Consider the following 18,386-nt stretch of genomic DNA (forward strand, 5'->3'; position numbering starts at 1 on the left):
AAGAGTCTTTATAGACGACATGAAAGTATTCGAAATGGCCTAATTAGAAGGACCCTTTCATGAAGAATTGTAGACTAAAAATATAGAAAATAAAAGATTATGAAGAAGTATGTGAAGTAGTGTACCCAATGATACGCTGAAATATAAACAACATGCGTATGTAAAGGATAGATAGGGAAACCGCTTTACATGAAGTAGTACACTATATTGAGGGCACCTTCGCTAAGAAGATGTATACCTTAGCGGTATACATTGAAGGAGCCTTCAACAATGTCAGCACCAATACGCTCATCCAATCCATAGACATGATAGATGGATTAGCTGTAGCATACAGGGCATAACAATCAGAGACAATGTAGGTCAGGGAACATCACAGGGAGGGATACCATTAATAATTTCTCACAACAAGGATCTGTACGAATTATATGGGTATCGAGTCACAAAGGAATTATAGGCAACGATACAGCAAATCAACTAGCTAGGAGTCTGCTGCACTACCGACAAGAGATGTGAATACCTCCAAACTCAAGGCGAATGAGACCCACAAACCCCTTTGGGAAAATTAGGGGACAGGAAAGATCGCCAAAATCTTATGGGGTAACCCAAATGAAGACAAAATCAAGCAAATCCTGACACTAAACAAAAAAGAAACAAGCCGACTCAAGATTGGATGCGAAGGTAGCTGCATGTGCAGACCGTGGAAGACAGTGAAACGCTGCAACATTTCCTGTGCCCTTGCTCAGACTTCGGAAGCAATTCTTGGGAAATTACACTTTTCATGTACTAGCCGATTTGTTTCGTTCTCTTAACCTTTGAACTACATTCTTTGCATATATGAAAAATTATTTGAAAAATAAAATTGAGTTTTGCATTAAACAAATAAATAAATAAAAAATAAAAAAAATTTGGATTTAAAAAATAAAATCATAACACAACATTATATAAGTATGATCTGTGAATTATTATTTAACTGTTATTTTTTCCTTCTTTTCATTGCAGTAATCTGTAATATTTCATGGCCACCGGTTCTACTACAACAACAACTAACAACAGCCTTAATATCCCGCCCACCCAACAATTTAACAAAAACTACGGCAATACCAATAATATCAACAACAGCAACAACAATCACAACATTGTAAACAGCAGCAACAACAACATAATTTACAACGGCAACAACAACAACGGCGGATTTCGAACATCTTCCAACAACAGTTGCAGTAACAGCCTCACCATAAGCAGCAACAACATAAATTCGAGCAACAGCAGCAGTGTTACGGTTACGGCCGACGCTGCGACTGTGGCTATAGCTAAAGATATGTTACAATTGCATCATGGTTCGGCATTGAATAATAACAACAATAACAACAACAACATCAATGATGGCTTAAATTCTTCACCTGCTCACAATAACAACAACAGCAACAATAATTCCTCTTCAAATTCTTCTGCCACGATTAATAATCGTAACTCAACAACAGCAAATACGATGACGCTAGCAACCCCACCTGCCCCTCAACAACAACAGCAGCAACAAATTCAACTGCAACCCCAACAAAGACCACCGCCACCTCCCGAACATGCTGTGGGTTTTCTCAAATATGAAGACGAACTGTTATACATCACCGAAACCTGCACCGTTATTGGACGCAATTCCTCAACGTCCCATGTCCATTTCCATGTGGCCGAAAACAATTTGGTATCCCGCAAACATTTTCAAGTTTTATTTGATCCGGAGACACGAGATTTCTACGTACAATGTCTGAGTAAGAATGGCATCTTTGTTGATGATTTCTTGCAGCGACGCAATGCGGATCATTTGAAATTACCAGCCAGGTAAGGCAACACCCACCAACACCCTCAACCTTTACAGCATAATTCTGATAATTGTCTTTCTCTCTTTCTTCCTTTTCCAGTTGCTATTTTCGTTTTCCCAGCACCGAAATACGCATACAATTCGAAAGTTTCTTGCATACGGACTCGCCACCGGACTCATTGACCGGCAGCCACACCAACAACAATAACATGAGTAATAACTCCATGAATAATAATCATCATAATATATCTTCATCATCTTCCTCCGCCTCTTCTCATCATATATTAAGTGGGCATGGTGGTGGTGGTAGTGGTGGCGGTGTTGGCATTTCGGCCAGTAATGTTCATCAAGTTATTATATCACCTGCCTCGGCCGATGAGTTGAACAATCAACAACAGCAGCATCATCATCATCAGCAGCAACAGCAGCAGCAATTGCATGGTGGTGGACATGTTGCTGGTGGAGTCGGCGTCCAACAGATGCAACATGTTACATCGCAACAACAACAACAGCATCAACATCATGCCACAACCGCTGGCGGCGTTGCATCACATTTGCTACCGGTGGATAATTCGAATGTTATTTATTCGCCATTGAAAATAGCAATACCTAAAAAGGAACAAAAGAGTCCTTATTTATCACCCACTGGCAAGTCTTCTTCTTCTCTTTTTTTTGTTTTCTACAACATATTATTTGTACTCTTTTTTTTAAATTTTTAATGGAAATAAGTCTTAGTCATCTTAACAAATATTATTGTTAGAGAATTTTAAATACGTATTTTCATAGACAACTTGAGAGGAGTATTTGTAGATGATTGGAAAGAAGACTTGAAGGTAGTCTCTACAGAAAACGGTAACTAGAGGCATCGACTTCCAGGAAATTAGATAAGGTACAAAGAACCGCCTTGATTTTAATAACAGGAGCCATGAGGAGCGGCCACAACCAGCTCTGAACGCAATGCTGAACTTAAATCCTCTGGGCCTAAGCATTAAGTGTCAGGCCGCACGTAGCGCCCTAAGGCTGCATGAACAAAAGAATGGAATCTTTTTTGACAGAACATAAAACCTGTTTTAGAGAATTTGAAATGAGTCTTTCTTTTCAAATTCAAAGGAGGATTGCCGACGATTTGAATGGGGAGTTCTGAAGGGAGTTTTCATAGATGAAATCTATGGATTCTTTATGGAGAATTAGCAAGGGGAATTTAAAGATAAAAGGATGATGGATACAAAAGACTAGGAAGGCGATCTTTTTAAATTCAAAGGAGGATTGAAAATGGAGTATTTGGACTCGACTTGAATGTAGTCCTGAAGGAAGTTTTGATAGACGAGATCTAAAAAGAATGATGGATTCTTTTTAGTCGTATTTGCAAGGGGAATTTATAGATAAAAGGCTGATGGATACAAAAGACTAGAATATTTTCTGCCATGGAAACACAATACATCCGGTGTTCCCTTCACTACTAACAAATCAGAATACTTTGAAATGTCGTTGAAGTGATGCAACACAAAAAAGGCAGGGATAAATTCTTAAACACTTGCTCCTCCATTACCACCAATTTTAAGGGAAAGTTGTCTTGTATTTTCTTCTATTTCATCATCATATGGAGATTTCATTTTATTTTTCATTTTTTATGTTCCATAACCTTTTAACCTTATTTATACTAAATTGTGTCCTGTTTTCTTTTTAGGTACAATAAGTGCAGCCAATAGTTGCCCGGCTAGTCCGCGTCAAGGTTTTCATCAAAATCAAAATAACTATAACAATTATAGTAATAATAATATACAAAATGTAAGTGACCCTGTACACTTTATTTAATTTTTAATAATTTTTTTTATTTATTTTTAGCAACAAGATTTATTCCAAACCCCATCAACCGCCAGTTATAATCATAATGAGAAACCACCCTACAGTTATGCTCAATTAATTGTCCAGGCAATATCGGCGGCACCCGATAAACAATTAACACTGTCGGGCATTTATTCATTCATTGTCAAGCATTATCCATATTATCGCAAGGAGACCAATAAGGGTTGGCAAAATTCCATACGTCATAATCTCAGTCTAAATAGGTGGGTTTGGTTACTTACAACACTCTTCTTTTTTGTAGGAAGATAAATAAATTCTAATTTTGCTCTCCCCTCTAGGTATTTTATTAAAGTTGCTCGTTCTCAAGATGAACCCGGTAAAGGTAGCTTCTGGCGCATTGATCCGGATAGTGGTGCAAAACTAATAGATCATAGTTATAAAAAGCGACGTCAACGTAGCAGCCAGGGTTTTAGGCCACCCTATGGTATGCCACGTTCAGCTCCTGTTTCACCAAGTCACATGGGTAAATTGCAATATTTATATTTATTGGATCCAGAAGTATTAATTGTTTTGTATTGTTTTGCTTTCTTCTTTTTTTGTAGAAGAATATTCTGCGGATAATTCACGAGAAAGTTCACCATTGCAAGATATTGTTTTACAATCTGCACCCGGCTCTCCTGGTATGTCATTGGAAAATCGTAATGTTGATAATGGTAAGTGAAAAGATGGTTGGTTAGCGTTCAAAGCCACCTCCTTATCTTTCTAAGGTTGCACAATATGCAGTTGTATACCATTGAAGAAAAAATATTGTAGTCTGTATGGAAAAAAATATCCATCACTGCAAGAAAAATCTGCTCTGAAAAAAGGAATGTTCTGTTGTTTTCATTAACTTTATGTTTTTTTTTTTCAGAAATTGTTTATCAAAATCAGAATATTCAACAATTCGGTACCAATAATGCCCATCAATATAGGTAAGTCTAATGATAATACACTTTTTATATTTTTGTATATCTATAATTTTTTTCTTTTAAAATTTACAGCAGCCCCTATATAACAAATCAAAATCAAGTTATATCACAGCAACAGCAGCAGCATCATCAAGAAATCAGTGTCAGCAGTGCAGGTGGTGGTGGCGGTGGTGGTGGAGTTGGTGCTCTTATTGCTCTCAAACGTAATCATGCAATGGCTGCAGCTGGTACTAATACAGCCGGAGGTGGTGGTGGTAATACTGCAATAACAACAATGCAACAACAACATCAACAGCCTAATTTACAGGGTCTACATCCAGATATAATCTATGAAGAGATGCCAACAGATTATAGCGGCAATATTGTGGAATCGGGTGATGAATGTGATGCTGGCACTAAACGGCCCAAAGTCGAAGTACTCTGATGTGTTAAAAAACGCAAAATGAAAAAGCAACAACAGCAGCAGCAACAACAATTATTATCGAAAAGAATGGCGGCAAACAGCAGTAGCAGCAGCGGTGTTGCTGCTGCAGCAGCATCATCACCAGCAACTACCACGGTCGTTGTTGTTGTCGGCAAATAATTATTATCATATATGGCAAATGATAAGATCTATTATTATTATTTTTTTTTTTAAATTAGGCTTTAATTTGATTTTCCAAACGAAAAATGGAAATGTTTTAAGTAAATCCCAATCTACACCAAAACACAGCAACAACAAACAAACACACTCTTTCTACATTTAACAAAAAAAACTATCAACATCATTTTTACTTTCCAAAACTATTGTATCCTTCTATCCTCGCTATCCACTCCCCTCATTTACCGGATATTTTTTTTCTCCTCTCATAGTTGACTATTTTTGTTTCCACGTCGTTTTTGTTTTTTTTTTTACTCGGATTAACTACCTGCCCTTCATCTAAACTTTGGACTCTTTTTTTACAAACAAACACCACACAAAGCAAAACAACAAACCAACCGAACATTTAAAAATTACTTTACAATCTATCCTCACCTACTCTCCTTCCCCTACCCTCATTCTTTCGCTTTTATTACATTTATTTTTATTATGATTTTGATTTCCTTCAGAGAAAACCCCCCGGAAAGAAAGGAAGAAAGAAAACAAACCAATTTTTAAAACGTTTAAAGTCTTAACGTTATTGATTTACAAATTACAAATAATAATAATAATTATGTACTATTATTATATAAAAAAAGAAAATTTATTGTTTTTAAAAAACACATACCACACACAGAACACACCATTATTAACTGTTTCCCCCCATAAAAAAGAACAACATACAACACTACTATTTAATATGTTATATTAAAACAAAACAAACAAAAAAAAACCAACAACAAAAAAATGGAAACAAATTTTTAATTCAAATTTCAAGAGATATACATATTTTCAAATGAAATTCGAAGAAGGGTCCTTAAAAAGAAACAAAATTGTACCCAAAAACAAAAAAAAATTTTTTTTGGTCCAATTTTTTTTTTAAATATTGGTTCTTATACAAGGCATTAATTTTTTTTGAAAATATTTTTCTTAAATTCCATACAAGGCTTTATTTTTTCTTTTTGTGTTCGATTTTGTTACATTTTTTCTGTTGGCTTCCAAACAAGGCATAGATTTTTTTGGAAAATATTTTTCTTAAGTTCCACAAAAACTTTAAAAATATTTTTCTTAAGTTCCACAAAAATTTTAAAAATATTTTTCTTGTGTCCTTTACAAGGGGGTCCCATACAAGGAGTAGAATTTTCAATTGGGTTCGATAGAAGGTGTACATTTGTTAAAATTTTTTTCTTGGTTTCCAAATAAGACGTAGATTTTTTGAAACTATTATTCTAGGGTTCCACAAAAATTGTAAAAATATATTTTTTTGGGTTCCAAAAAATGTCAATGATTTTTCTCGAGTCCTTTACGAGGCGTAGATTTTTTTAAAAATATTTTTCTTAAGTCCCACACATGTCGGACGACTAGAAGAGAGTCTTTATGGACGACCTAAAAGAAGTCTTATTTATCTCTTCGCAGACCACCCGAAGTGATTTATAATAGCCGGACAACTTGATGGCAGTCTTTACAGTCTATATAGGGGTCTTTATAGGCGTCTAGAGGACTTTATAGACGACTTGAATGGCGTCTTTATAGACGATTTGAAAAGAGTCTTTATAGATGATTTGAAAGGAGTCTTTATAGACGATTTGGAAGCCGTATTTATGGACGACTTGAAAGGCGTGTTTATAGACGACTTAAAAGGCGTCCTTATACACGACGATTTGGAAAGAGTCTTTATAAACGACTTGAAACGAATCTTTATAGACGACTTTAAACGAGTCCTTATAGACGATTTTAAGGGGTCTTTATAGACGACTTGAAACGAGTCTTTATAGACGACATGAAAGGCCTCTTTATAGACGATTTGGAAGGAGTCTTTATAGACGATTTAGAAGGAGTCTTTATAGACGATTTCAAAGGAGTCTTTATAGACGACTTGAAACGAGTCTTTATAGATGTCTTTAAGGAGGACTTGTAGAAGTTTTTAAGGATAACATGGAAGAGGTATTTATAGACGACTTGAAGAAAGTCTTTATGGAAGGCATGCTTTTTGGACTACCTGAAAACAGGTTTTATATACCAGTTGGAAGCTGTCTTTTTGCCGAAGGCTTGAGGAAAGTCGTTATGGACAACATGTAGGGGTCTTTATGTACAACATTGAAGAGGAGACACCTTTGTGGACGGAGTTAAGGATTCGATTTTTTCCAAATTCGTTTTTTCTGATTTTTTTTTATTCTGTTTCAGAGTCACTGATTATTACAACACTCCTCCAACATTTAAATACGATTTTTTTATTTTAAATTTGTTTACCTTTGCTTCAAAAATGTCCCCAAAAATTTCGTCGATCACTTTAAAAAACCTACTGATATTTTTGATTTTGAAAATATTGATTTGAAATATTTTGATTTTGAAAATATTGCGTGTTTGGAACATAAACGATCACAAGGAACAATGATCACAAATTTTAAATATTTTAACATTACGCAGGTACCCTTACAGACTCTATATTGTATAATTCTTTGAGTTTCATTTGAAAATATTTCCTTTTTTGGGAAACATATGTAGACATTTTCACCACTAAAAAATATCCAAGCAATTCAGGAAACCTTTCTTTTATTAAGATTTTTTTAACTACACAGCATATTTTTTTCAATTAAAACAGTTGTGCAAAATGTTGATAACTTTTTGCCCATCCATTTCTTTTCAATTATCATCATCATGACTCGCCTTTTTTTTGAGTTTTAAAAAACAAAAAGAAAAAATCTGTTGTTTTATGGGTTAGTAGTAGTTTTGTGTCTTTTTTCGCGCGAAATTTTTATAGTAATAATTATTATTTTTTTAAATACACATTATTTTTTATCCGTTAAACGGATATTGCTCTATTGATTCTCTTCTTTTTTGTTTGCTATAGCAATATTAAAAAAGGAAAAAAAAAAAACATAAAAAAGAAAACAAACAAATTACGATTTTCTTTTCATTTTAAATGTATAATTTTAAATTAATTTAAAAAAAGAAAACAAAAGGATTATCACACATACAACATACATGATGAAGAAGTAGAAAAGGACATCATCGTCGTACCATTATCAGGATAATCATCATCATAATAAAATGTGACTATTTGTGTGAAATATTTTTTTTCTGAATGGAACACGGCGAATATGATTTCCTTTTTTTTTTTCATTTTTTCTTCTAATACAACAAGAAACCACAAAAAATACCACCAAAATTTAAAAAGAAACAAACAAAAAAAAAATATTATAGAAAATACTAAAATAAAATAAAAAAGAAAATTATTGGCAATTAAGCATTAAAACTATTTGATCAATGTGTGTTAATAACAACAAACCAACAACAGTTTATTATAATAACAACAATAATAATATGAAAATATAAAAAAATAATGATAATGGGTATTAAGAGTTAGAAGAGATTGCATCAGAAGAATAAAAAAATATAACGTCGTACGTAAAACAATGTAAGAAATCTTTGAACTCATTTATTGTAAGTTCTATCCAAAAAACAAAATAAAAAACAATTAAAAAAAAAAACAGAAAAATAAAATCCAACAACAAAAAAGAAACACAAACAGTTGAAACAAACATACAAAAAATGTATCGTCGTTTACGGAATGTATTGTAACGTATATATATTATACACAGCTTCGTTTTAATAAAACGTAACTACAAAAAAAAAAAAACAACAACTTTTTGGGAAATATAACTTTTTTTCATTTCTACTAAATTGAAATACAAAACAAGTAAAATTTTAGATGCGCATTCAAAACATCTCAAATCAAAACATGGCCCCGCATTGTAATTTTTTTGCCAAGAGAATTTTTTTTCTTTAACCTCTGAAAAAAAAACCAAAAAACTCTAAAATTTGTTCCGCCACATTCTCTGTATGCTTACAATAGAGATGAAGGGTCGGGATGCCTTTTAGGACTTTATGGCTCCTAGGAACACTTGCTGCTGATTGGAAAGCGATGTTTCAAATTACAGCCAATTTGGAGGGAAATCCGGTTAGGACACTTCAAATATTTGAAAATCGGCCGGAGCAAAGCCTTCTTTGGAGGCCGTTGACGCTACCTGTCCACAGTATTCCCATTTAGTTCCTCAAAAAGACTGTTTTCAAATCTTCTATAAATCTCTCTTTTAGACGTCTATAAAGAAACATCTCCCTGATCGTGTCTGAAGAATCAGTTTTCAATTCGTCAATAAAAACTCCCTTCAAGTCGTCTATAAAGGCACCCAAAAAGTCGTCTACAAAAGGTCTCCCTTCAAGTCTTCTATAAATACTACCTTTAAGTCGCCTATATAACCTCCCCTTTCAAGGCGTCTAAAAAGACCCCGTTCAAGTCGTCTTAAAAGACCTTTTCTATTCGCCTATAAAGGCTCTCTTTAAGTCATCTCACCTTTAAGTCATTTTTACAGCCAATTTGGTTGGAAATCCGACTAAAATCAGTTGAAAGCCTTTGGAGACCCAAGACGCTAACTGTCCACAGTATTCCCTTTTAGTCGCTCAAAAAGACTGCTTTTAAATCTCCTATAAATCTTTCTTTAAGATGTCTATAAAAAACGTCTCTCGAATTGACTCTGAATAATGTACCTTCAATAAAAACTCCATTCTAATCGCCTATATAGACTCCCCTTTCAAGGCGACCATAAACACCTCGTTCAAATCGTCTTTAAAGATTATATAGGACTCTCATTATAAGGACTCTCATTAAGTCGTGTCTAAAGACTCCCTTTAAGTCGTTTTCAAAGGCCCTCTTACGACTACTTTTAAGTCGTCTCTATAGACTACCTTTAAGTCATCTCTAAAGACGCCCTTAAAGTCGTTTCTAAAGACTCCCTTTAAGTCGCCTCTAAAGACTACCTTAGTCCTGATTTAGATTAGGCGAGTTTACTAGCGGCAATTATTATCGTTCTCTTTTGAACTTGCTTCATGCGTTTATACAAGGCAATTCGGTTTCAAAAATATTTCTTTTTTGAAAATATTTGATTGGTATTTCAAATTATTGACACTACAAACAAAATACACAAAACGAATTGCCAGAAAATTGTCGGTACGAGCAATTTTTTTCAATTTCTATTCCCCTTGCCCCTCTCTCTAGCAAACAAAAACTTGCCGCAAGTAAACTCGCCTAATCTAAATTCAGACTTAAAGACTCCCATCAAGTTGTCTGAAAAATACTCCTCAAGTCTCCTAAAAGACCCCCCTCGTCCATTCATGTTGTCTAAATCGTTTAAAAATTCTCCATATCAAGACTTCTCACACGAATAAAGTACTCTTTCAAGTCCTTTCAATTTGTCTGTACCCCGTCTAAAAAAACATCATGAATATGTTAAGTAGTCCAAAAGTTTAATAAAAGTCTACCTAAAACCCAAAAAAAATTAAAAATCGGCCCAAATTTTGACTTTATTTACATTTTTCTAATAGAATTTGAAAGCAAACTTGAAATGGAGCTGATATCTAGCTCTTCTCCCTGGATGAACTTATTTGTAGGCCTTGAATCGGCCTGTTTCTTCTTATACGAGTTTAGACCTATTATAAAAGTACTAAAAAATGCAACCCTACATGTAAAAAGGTACAAAAAACTCCAACAGTGATGCCGATGCATGCATTGGAGGCAAAGTGTAAATGTCATCCTTTGTGGTGTATTACAACAATTAATTATTAAAAAGTCATTATATATACACATATATTTCTAATTATTAATATTTAAACTTATTTCTCAAATATTAATAATTCAATTTTCAATTGCAACATTGTCTTTATTTCCATCAGCTGTTTTGTGCTGTGTGCTATCATTTCACAGTGATTGTTGTTTATTAGCAATCACCCCTATTTGACAACACATTGATGGTTGACGGTGGCCTAACACAAGCAGACTGTCGAATTGTCAAAGTCAGTGTAAAGTTCATTGATTTACTACTTTTTCTTCATTTACTAAAGAAAACCGAATTAATTTATACAAAAAATACAATTTTAAATAAAACAGCACATGTTTCTACAATAAAACCAAGAGGCAGATACATACAACAATAGGATAATTATCAAAAATAAAAAGAAATGATCTAGCAAAACAATGCATGCCAAATAAACTGCAATTCCAAGAATCTAACAAACCGAAAACGACGTACCTTCGAACTTTTATGTGTGCTAATAAAACAAAATACTAAAACATTTTGTGTATTTAATAAAAACAAAAATTCTTAACAAAAACCGGTCCTAATTGAAACAAATTTTTTGGGAAGCTCAATTGTGGATCGTAACGAAATCATAGTAAGTAAAATGTTTTTTTGTTCTTTGGTAACTAATCGATATAGCAATATTAATTATTCATTTAAATATTAACAATTATAGGTCATCATTATCACACCAAAGAAATCAAAAAACGAAGAAAAGAGAAACCTTTTACTGGTCACATCTATTCACCACCTGTATTGAGGGAAATTAAAGGTATGTAAATAGGGCGGCTAGCTGGCCGGCTAATCAGTAGTTTATGATTTCAGGCGATAATCTTATCGAAAAGAATTTGTTGTCGAAATTACTAATCTGTAGTGCAGAAGCATATCACCAAAACAACAAAGTAACCAAAATGGGTCTAAAGTTTAAATGAGACCCTCTACGAAAGGTTTAAGAAATATTTATTTATGATCTAGTCAAGTTCCTTCTGGTGATATATAAAAATTTTAATGGAGATGTATTTAGTCCCAAAAAGAAATATCGATTTTGATGACTTTTCTATACAAATGTCCAGTTTCCGATTACCATCAAACTGATTATAACTCTGACGATCGCAATAATTTCTGGCGAAAAGCCATACTTTCCAAGATTTGGCCCTTTATCCAAGTCCACCGAAGGTCGGATATTTAGAAAGGAATTTTAATATAAAAAGAAAAATAACATTTTTATTTTTAATAATTTGAAATAAAAATAATATTTTTATTTTAATAAATTAAAATAAAAATATTTTTATTTTTTAATAATTTAAAATAAAAATATTTCGCTTTTGTCCACAGGATAAAGTCTTAAATTACCAATCCAAGGACCTATATTTATACTAAATATTCTATTAAAAACATATTTACGTTTTATCTAAATTTGTAACCTTCACTAAAGTCTGCTAATTTTCTATAAAAAAAATATTTTTTATTTTTATATTAAAATTTCTCAATTATAACTATTTTTCTCTTTTTATTTTTTACAGTTTTTTGTTGTTGCCCAACATTCCAATAGCAATTCGATTATTGAGGTTAAAGGATAACAGCTGACATTTGAAAGAAAGAAACAAAGTAGAGCAAACATCTGTGAGAAATCCCACAGACGGAAAGTAGTTACCCAAAGAAAAGTAACACGCCCGCCCACATTCCCTCAGGAGCAAGACATTCGTAACAACGACAATACAAAAACAACACGAAAAACCCACCACCAATAAATTTGTGTGAAAAAAAAAACATTTTCAAAACAATTTTGAATAGTCATCAGAGCAGTTATCACAACAATTTTAAATCGAGCGTTACATACCTACCAAAATGTTGTCCCGTTTAAATGATTTCCTGACACGCCATCGTCGAAAATTCATTGTTACTGGTGTTGTGGTTGGCGGTTCCATATTCCTCTTCAAATATGCCCAAAATAAACTAGTCGAAATGCAAGAGAAACAGGCCCGTGAATTTCTAGAGAAAAGTCGTCGCCTTCAACATTTCGAATCGACAGAGAAGACATGCAATCAGGTGATATTGGGTATGGGCGCCGAACTAATGCAGGCCATCATTAAGGAATGTTCCACAGATGAGTTGCTTGAACAATTGAAACAAAATCCACCCAACAAATTGGAATTGTGGGAAGAAATGAAAATACAATCCTTCACACGACTAACCACATTTATATATGCCTCCTCAATGTTGGTGGTGGCCCTAAGGATACAATTGAATTTGTTGGGAGGCTATCTGTATCAGGATACCACAACGACAACGGATAAGTATGGCAAGAAGAAACCTGGGAAAATAAATGATGATCTTAAACAGCAATATTTGTCATTAATTCGGCATTTTATACAAGAAGATGGCCTTTCGGAATTGGTGCGTTTGATACGTGCCAAAGTCATGGCGGTGATGCGTCAATTGCCATTGACAAAACCCCTTAGCTTGGCCGATATCGAACAATTGTTTTGGTCTCTACAAATGGCCATAAACAGTGATCCCAGTACCGATCCCTGTTCAAAGATGGCCAAATATTTGTTACCTTCCCAATTGCCAGACCATCTCAGTGGCGACATGGCATTAATGCAAAAAATGTTCAACGAAACGTTGGATCTTTTGGAAAGCGATGAAGCCAGTAGTGTTTGTTCCAATAATATTTGTCGAGGTTTTTCCCTGGCCGTTGATGCCATGGCCGAGAGTTATAAACATACGATAAGTACAAATCCATCGAATAGTAGTGAAAAGCAACAGCAGCAGCCTCAAGATTTTAATGTCAACAGTATACAAATTGCTTTGGCCCGTGTTATACCCATTGCCAGTACAATGACAGCAAAGGGTTTTGACAGTGAAACGAGACCACAAAATTTGGCCACCTCCTTACTGACATTCTATGTGATATCGGACAAGACAAAGGTGTTGGGTGCCAATGTCTATGAAACATTTTCGTCAACGTAGAGGGAGGAAGAGAACGAGAGAGAGGTAGAGCGAGCGAGCCTTTATGGGGGAAGTATGCAGTCGTCATTTAGCTTTATAATTAACAAAGAAAAATACTTTTTTAATTTATAAACAATAAAAGAAATGGTGTAATATAAAATGAAAATTACATTATAATAATTTTTTATGTATAAAAATAAATTGTCTTATGATTTTTTGATATGTATTGGAAAAAATAATTATTTCTGTATGTCTTTTAAAACAAAATCTTTTGCATTCCTCATTTATTTTAGTTTTTGTGTACAGAATTAAAAAAATAATAATAATAATAAATCGAAATTGGTCAATGTAATGATAATTGTTTGAATTATTAACCAAGTAAATTTTATTCACTTCAGAAAATTCAATTTGAATATTCGTTAGGACCCCTTGTGTTTTTCCTTTGAAAAAAAAAACATTTCCAAAAACTAGACAGATGTTAAATTAAAGCTTTTCAATTTTTACATACACACACATTTGTACTTGGTGGCTTCAATGGGCAGCAGATAAACCACCCCTTAAACGGCATGTGCATCATCACAGGATAAGATTAACAGTTGGTCAATGACGAGAGGATAAAGTGATTATGTTTTTGCAATCTGAATATTTATCGCATAAAATACAATGGGTGTTGCTATTTCTATTTTTTGATATCAAATATATTTCTATGCTTATATAAATGTGTACAAGAAATGTTTATACCCTCAGACGTATAGCTGTTAATAAGGCTATATACACATCGATTTACAAATGTCCATCCGCCCCTCTGTCGATCCGTTCTTATATAAAACAAAATTATTCGATTTTTGTAAATAACTTTCAACTATCACATAATGCTGATTTTCTCTTACATAACATAATTTTATATATGTATAACCAATAGATAATAAAACTTTATAATTCCCTCTAACCATTTTTGCAAAATTTATGAAAATCGGTTAAGTAGTCGCTGAGTTATTTGCATTTGAAGTCATCGATCTTCCGAAATGACCCTACTGTTCGATGCTGGGCACCTATTACCTGAAAATGAAAAATCACACAAAAATTCAGTTTCTAAAAACCGCAATTTTTTTCTTTCATTCTGCACTGTGTATGTGTGTGTGTATATGTAAAGTTATGTCCCTGTAGGAAATGTACATAGTAAATCACTATTGACTACTAACATTTGAAAGGTGCTTGTCAGTCATGGTAATAAAAAAAATTAAGAAAACTAAGATCCAATAAGAACCAATGCTTCTTCTTATTACATGATATGTATTGTTACGTTCTTAGATTTTACTAAATCCCGTGCAGACGTTGTTTTATTTCCCGATACAATTCGTACCAAATAAAACGCGGGTTCTTTCTGATTACGATTATTACAATGATTTTATTCACACAACTTTACTTTGCACTTTACTTTACACGACGGTTTCAATTCGCGATCTGATTCACAACTGACTCACTGCCTTTCCATTCCCTCTATTTATATGAGCCCTGCCTGTCGCTACAGAAGTTTCTAGACGATCTGGTAACACCTAGATCACGAACAATCTACCAATGCAACAAACACATTGAGTAACAATAACAACAACAAACTTACTGAGTGAACAATAACAACAACAAACTTGAGTAAACAAACTTACAATAACAACAACACATATACAGGCGAGGGAATAACAAAGAAAGAGGAATAACAACAACACATATACAGGCGAGGGAATAACAAAGAAAGAGGAATGACGTTTAACAAGAATTGTACGACAATAACAAAATAGAAAATGAAAGAGGAAATGGAAGGATGTAGAAAAATCTATGCAGTGGTTGTTGTTGTGAAGTTATTCAAATAAACTGCGTAGTAGAAATTTACGTTACAATTCAAATTCTTAAATTAACGGAATTCATCTAAATTAACTTAAATCTATAGTTATATTCGTAACATTGCCCCCCGCTTAAGCCTGTTCGTCCCGAATAGGCACAGTTCCCGTTCCGTAGGGGGCCAGCCGCTCCAAATGTACAACTTTCATCTTCGATCTGGGACTGTCACTCCTCTGGATGCGATAAACGACGTCATTTATTTTCGTGACAATCTTGTAGGGTCCTTCCCAGTGCGTCTGCAATTTGGGGCAAAGTCCTTTCTTTCGTTGTGGGTTGAACAATAGTACCAGTTGCCCTTCTTGGAACCCATCGGTATTTGCCGCTCGATCGTACCTTGCCTTCATGCGGTTGCTAACCAATTTTATTCGATGGCGAACAGCATCGTGGACTTTACTAAAAGAGTTCTGACTGTCTTCTTCTTGGTTCACATCGTGGTTTGGGGTAGCACCGAATATCAAATCGCCAGGTAGCTTTAATTCATTTCCGAACAGAACTTTGGCTGGAGTCCGGGATGTGGAATCATGAATGGCCGATCTATAAGCCAGTAAAAACTTTGGAATATGCTCATCCCAGTCTCGTTGGCCACTGTCCACCACTTTCCGTAGATGTTCTTCAAGGGTGCGATTGAATCTTTCCACCATGCCATCTGATTGTGGATGTAGGGGCGTCGTTCTGGTTTTCTTAATTCCGTAGGAGTCACACATTTCCTTGAAGATCGCTGATTCAAAATTCCTACCTTGATCGGAATGAACCTCAGATGGAACACCATAGCGACAAATCCAATTTTTGCTGAACACATCCACAATTGTCCTGGCTTCTTGATTTGGGATAGCATAAACCTCCGGCCATTTACTGAAGTAATCCATGACCACTAAGACATACCGGTTCCCAGAGTCGCTTGTGGGGAACGGTCCAGCTACATCCATTGCGATTCTTTCAAAAGGGGCTCCTGAATTATACTGCTGCATGTAGCCTCGACTCTTCCGTGTTGGACCTTTAGCTTTTATGCACCTTTCACAATTGGCGATCCAGTCGGCAATGGATTTTTGACAGCCGACCCAGTAGAATCTCTGCTTTACCTTTTCAGCGGTCTTTGCTATGCCAAGATGTCCTCCACTTGGCCCATCGTGAAACTCCGACAAGACATCTCTTATTTTGGAGTCTGGGACGACGATCAAGTTCCGGTGAGATTTACCGTCCTCACTTTCCCATTTGCGATATAGGCAGCCATCTTTTATAAGTAGACTGTCCCACTGGGCCCAATAGGATTTTAAAAGAGGGCTTTCGGAGGTAATTTCTTTACGACTAGGTCGCTTGCCCGTTTCAATGGCCGAAATTACTTTGCCCAGAATGGGATCTCTTCGTTGTTCCGTCGACCAATCTTCACCCGACTCAAACTGCAATAGTCGGACATCAACGATATTCTCCTTATTCTCAGCCTTTGAGCAATGCCTGCATTCTACCTTGCATGGCCGACGAGACAGGGCATCAGCATTACCGTGTTTTCCGCCTTTTCTGTGCTCGATTCTGAAATCATAACTCTGGAGCCTCTCGATCCAACGGGCTAGTTGACCTTCCGGATTCTTAAACCGCAGCAACCATTGGAGAGCAGCGTGGTCGGTCCTCAGCAGGAAATGCTGGCCATATAGGTATTTGTGGAAGTGTTTAACGCTCTCAAGGGCAGCAAGCAGCTCTCTCCTCGTCACACAGTAATTCCTCTCAGGCTTCGACAATGTCCGGCTGTAGTACCCGATGACTTTTTCCTGTCCGTCGATTTCCTGGGAAAGGACGCCACCAATGCCGCACGCACTTGCGTCTGTGTCCAGAGCAAACTTTCCGCCAGGTATAGGGTATGCCAAAATGGGGGCTCTGCATAGCATGTCTTTGAGTTTACTGAACGCCTCTTCTTGGTCGTTGCCCCACTGGAACCTCTGGCCTTTTTGCGTTAAGCGGTGTAGACAGGCGGCGATGTTGGCAAAATTTGGGACAAATCGACGGTAGTAGGTGCAGAGACCCAGAAAGCTTCGCAGCTCATGGAGATTTCGGGGCTGCGGCCAATCTCTGACGGCTTGAATTTTCTCCTTATCCGTCGATATGCCCTCCGGCGTCACGTGATGCCCCAGGAACTTCACCTCTCGTTGGAAGAGACTGCACTTCTTTGGGTTCAGCTTGAGGCCTGAAGACGAAAGCTGCTGAAGAACATCCTTTAAATTCTTGATGTGTTCGTCGAAGTTGCGTCCCATGACTATGATGTCATCCAGGTATATGAGGCATGACTTCCACTGCAGCCCTTTTAACACACGCTCCATCAGCCTTTCAAATGTAGCCGGGGCGTTGCAGAGTCCGAATGGCATGACATTGAACTGCCAGAGACCCCCATTAACGCCAAACGCTGTTTTCTCCTTATCTTTCTCGGCGATCTCTACTTGCCAGTACCCACTCTGCAGGTCGAGGGTGGAGAACCATGACGTCCCGGCTAATGTGTCCAATGTGTCGTCGATTCTTGGGAGCGGATAACTGTCTTTCTTGGTGACATCATTTAACTTTCGGTAGTCCACACAAAACCGGGTGCTTCCGTCTTTCTTCTTGACCAAGACCACTGGGGAGCACCATGGACTTGACGATGGTTCTATTACACCACTCTTTTCCATTTCACTTATCAGCTTCTGGACCTCGTCTCTTTTGGCCAGGGGAAC

The 18,386-nt window shown here is 35.8% G+C and overlaps 2 protein-coding genes across 2 annotated transcripts; both read left to right on the top strand.

Moving 5' to 3' along the window:
• Positions 1 to 1,156: 1,156 nt before the first annotated feature.
• LOC133328647 (forkhead box protein K1) lies at positions 1,157 to 5,173 on the top strand (the record flags this gene model as incomplete). Its single annotated transcript, XM_061537191.1, is given in 8 exon segments — positions 1,157 to 1,836; positions 1,917 to 2,464; positions 3,504 to 3,604; positions 3,662 to 3,885; positions 3,961 to 4,145; positions 4,225 to 4,335; positions 4,533 to 4,593; positions 4,663 to 5,173. Coding segments are annotated over 8 exon segments (2,421 nt in total), but the record flags the coding sequence as incomplete, so codon positions are not given.
• Positions 5,174 to 12,690: 7,517 nt separating this feature from the next.
• Positions 12,691 to 13,816, top strand: LOC133328635 (peroxisomal biogenesis factor 3). Its single transcript, XM_061537179.1, has one exon. The coding sequence runs from the start codon at positions 12,691 to 12,693 to the stop codon at positions 13,813 to 13,815; it is 1,125 nt and encodes a 374-aa protein (XP_061393163.1). The 3' UTR covers position 13,816.
• The last annotated feature ends 4,570 nt before the right edge of the window (positions 13,817 to 18,386 follow it).

Source organism: Musca vetustissima, unplaced genomic scaffold (genome assembly GCF_032173495.1).
Source record: "Musca vetustissima isolate MV318-11 ecotype Yass unplaced genomic scaffold, APGP_CSIRO_Mvet_v1 utg1071, whole genome shotgun sequence".
In the NCBI taxonomy this organism is placed as follows: Eukaryota; Metazoa; Arthropoda; class Insecta; order Diptera; family Muscidae; genus Musca; species Musca vetustissima.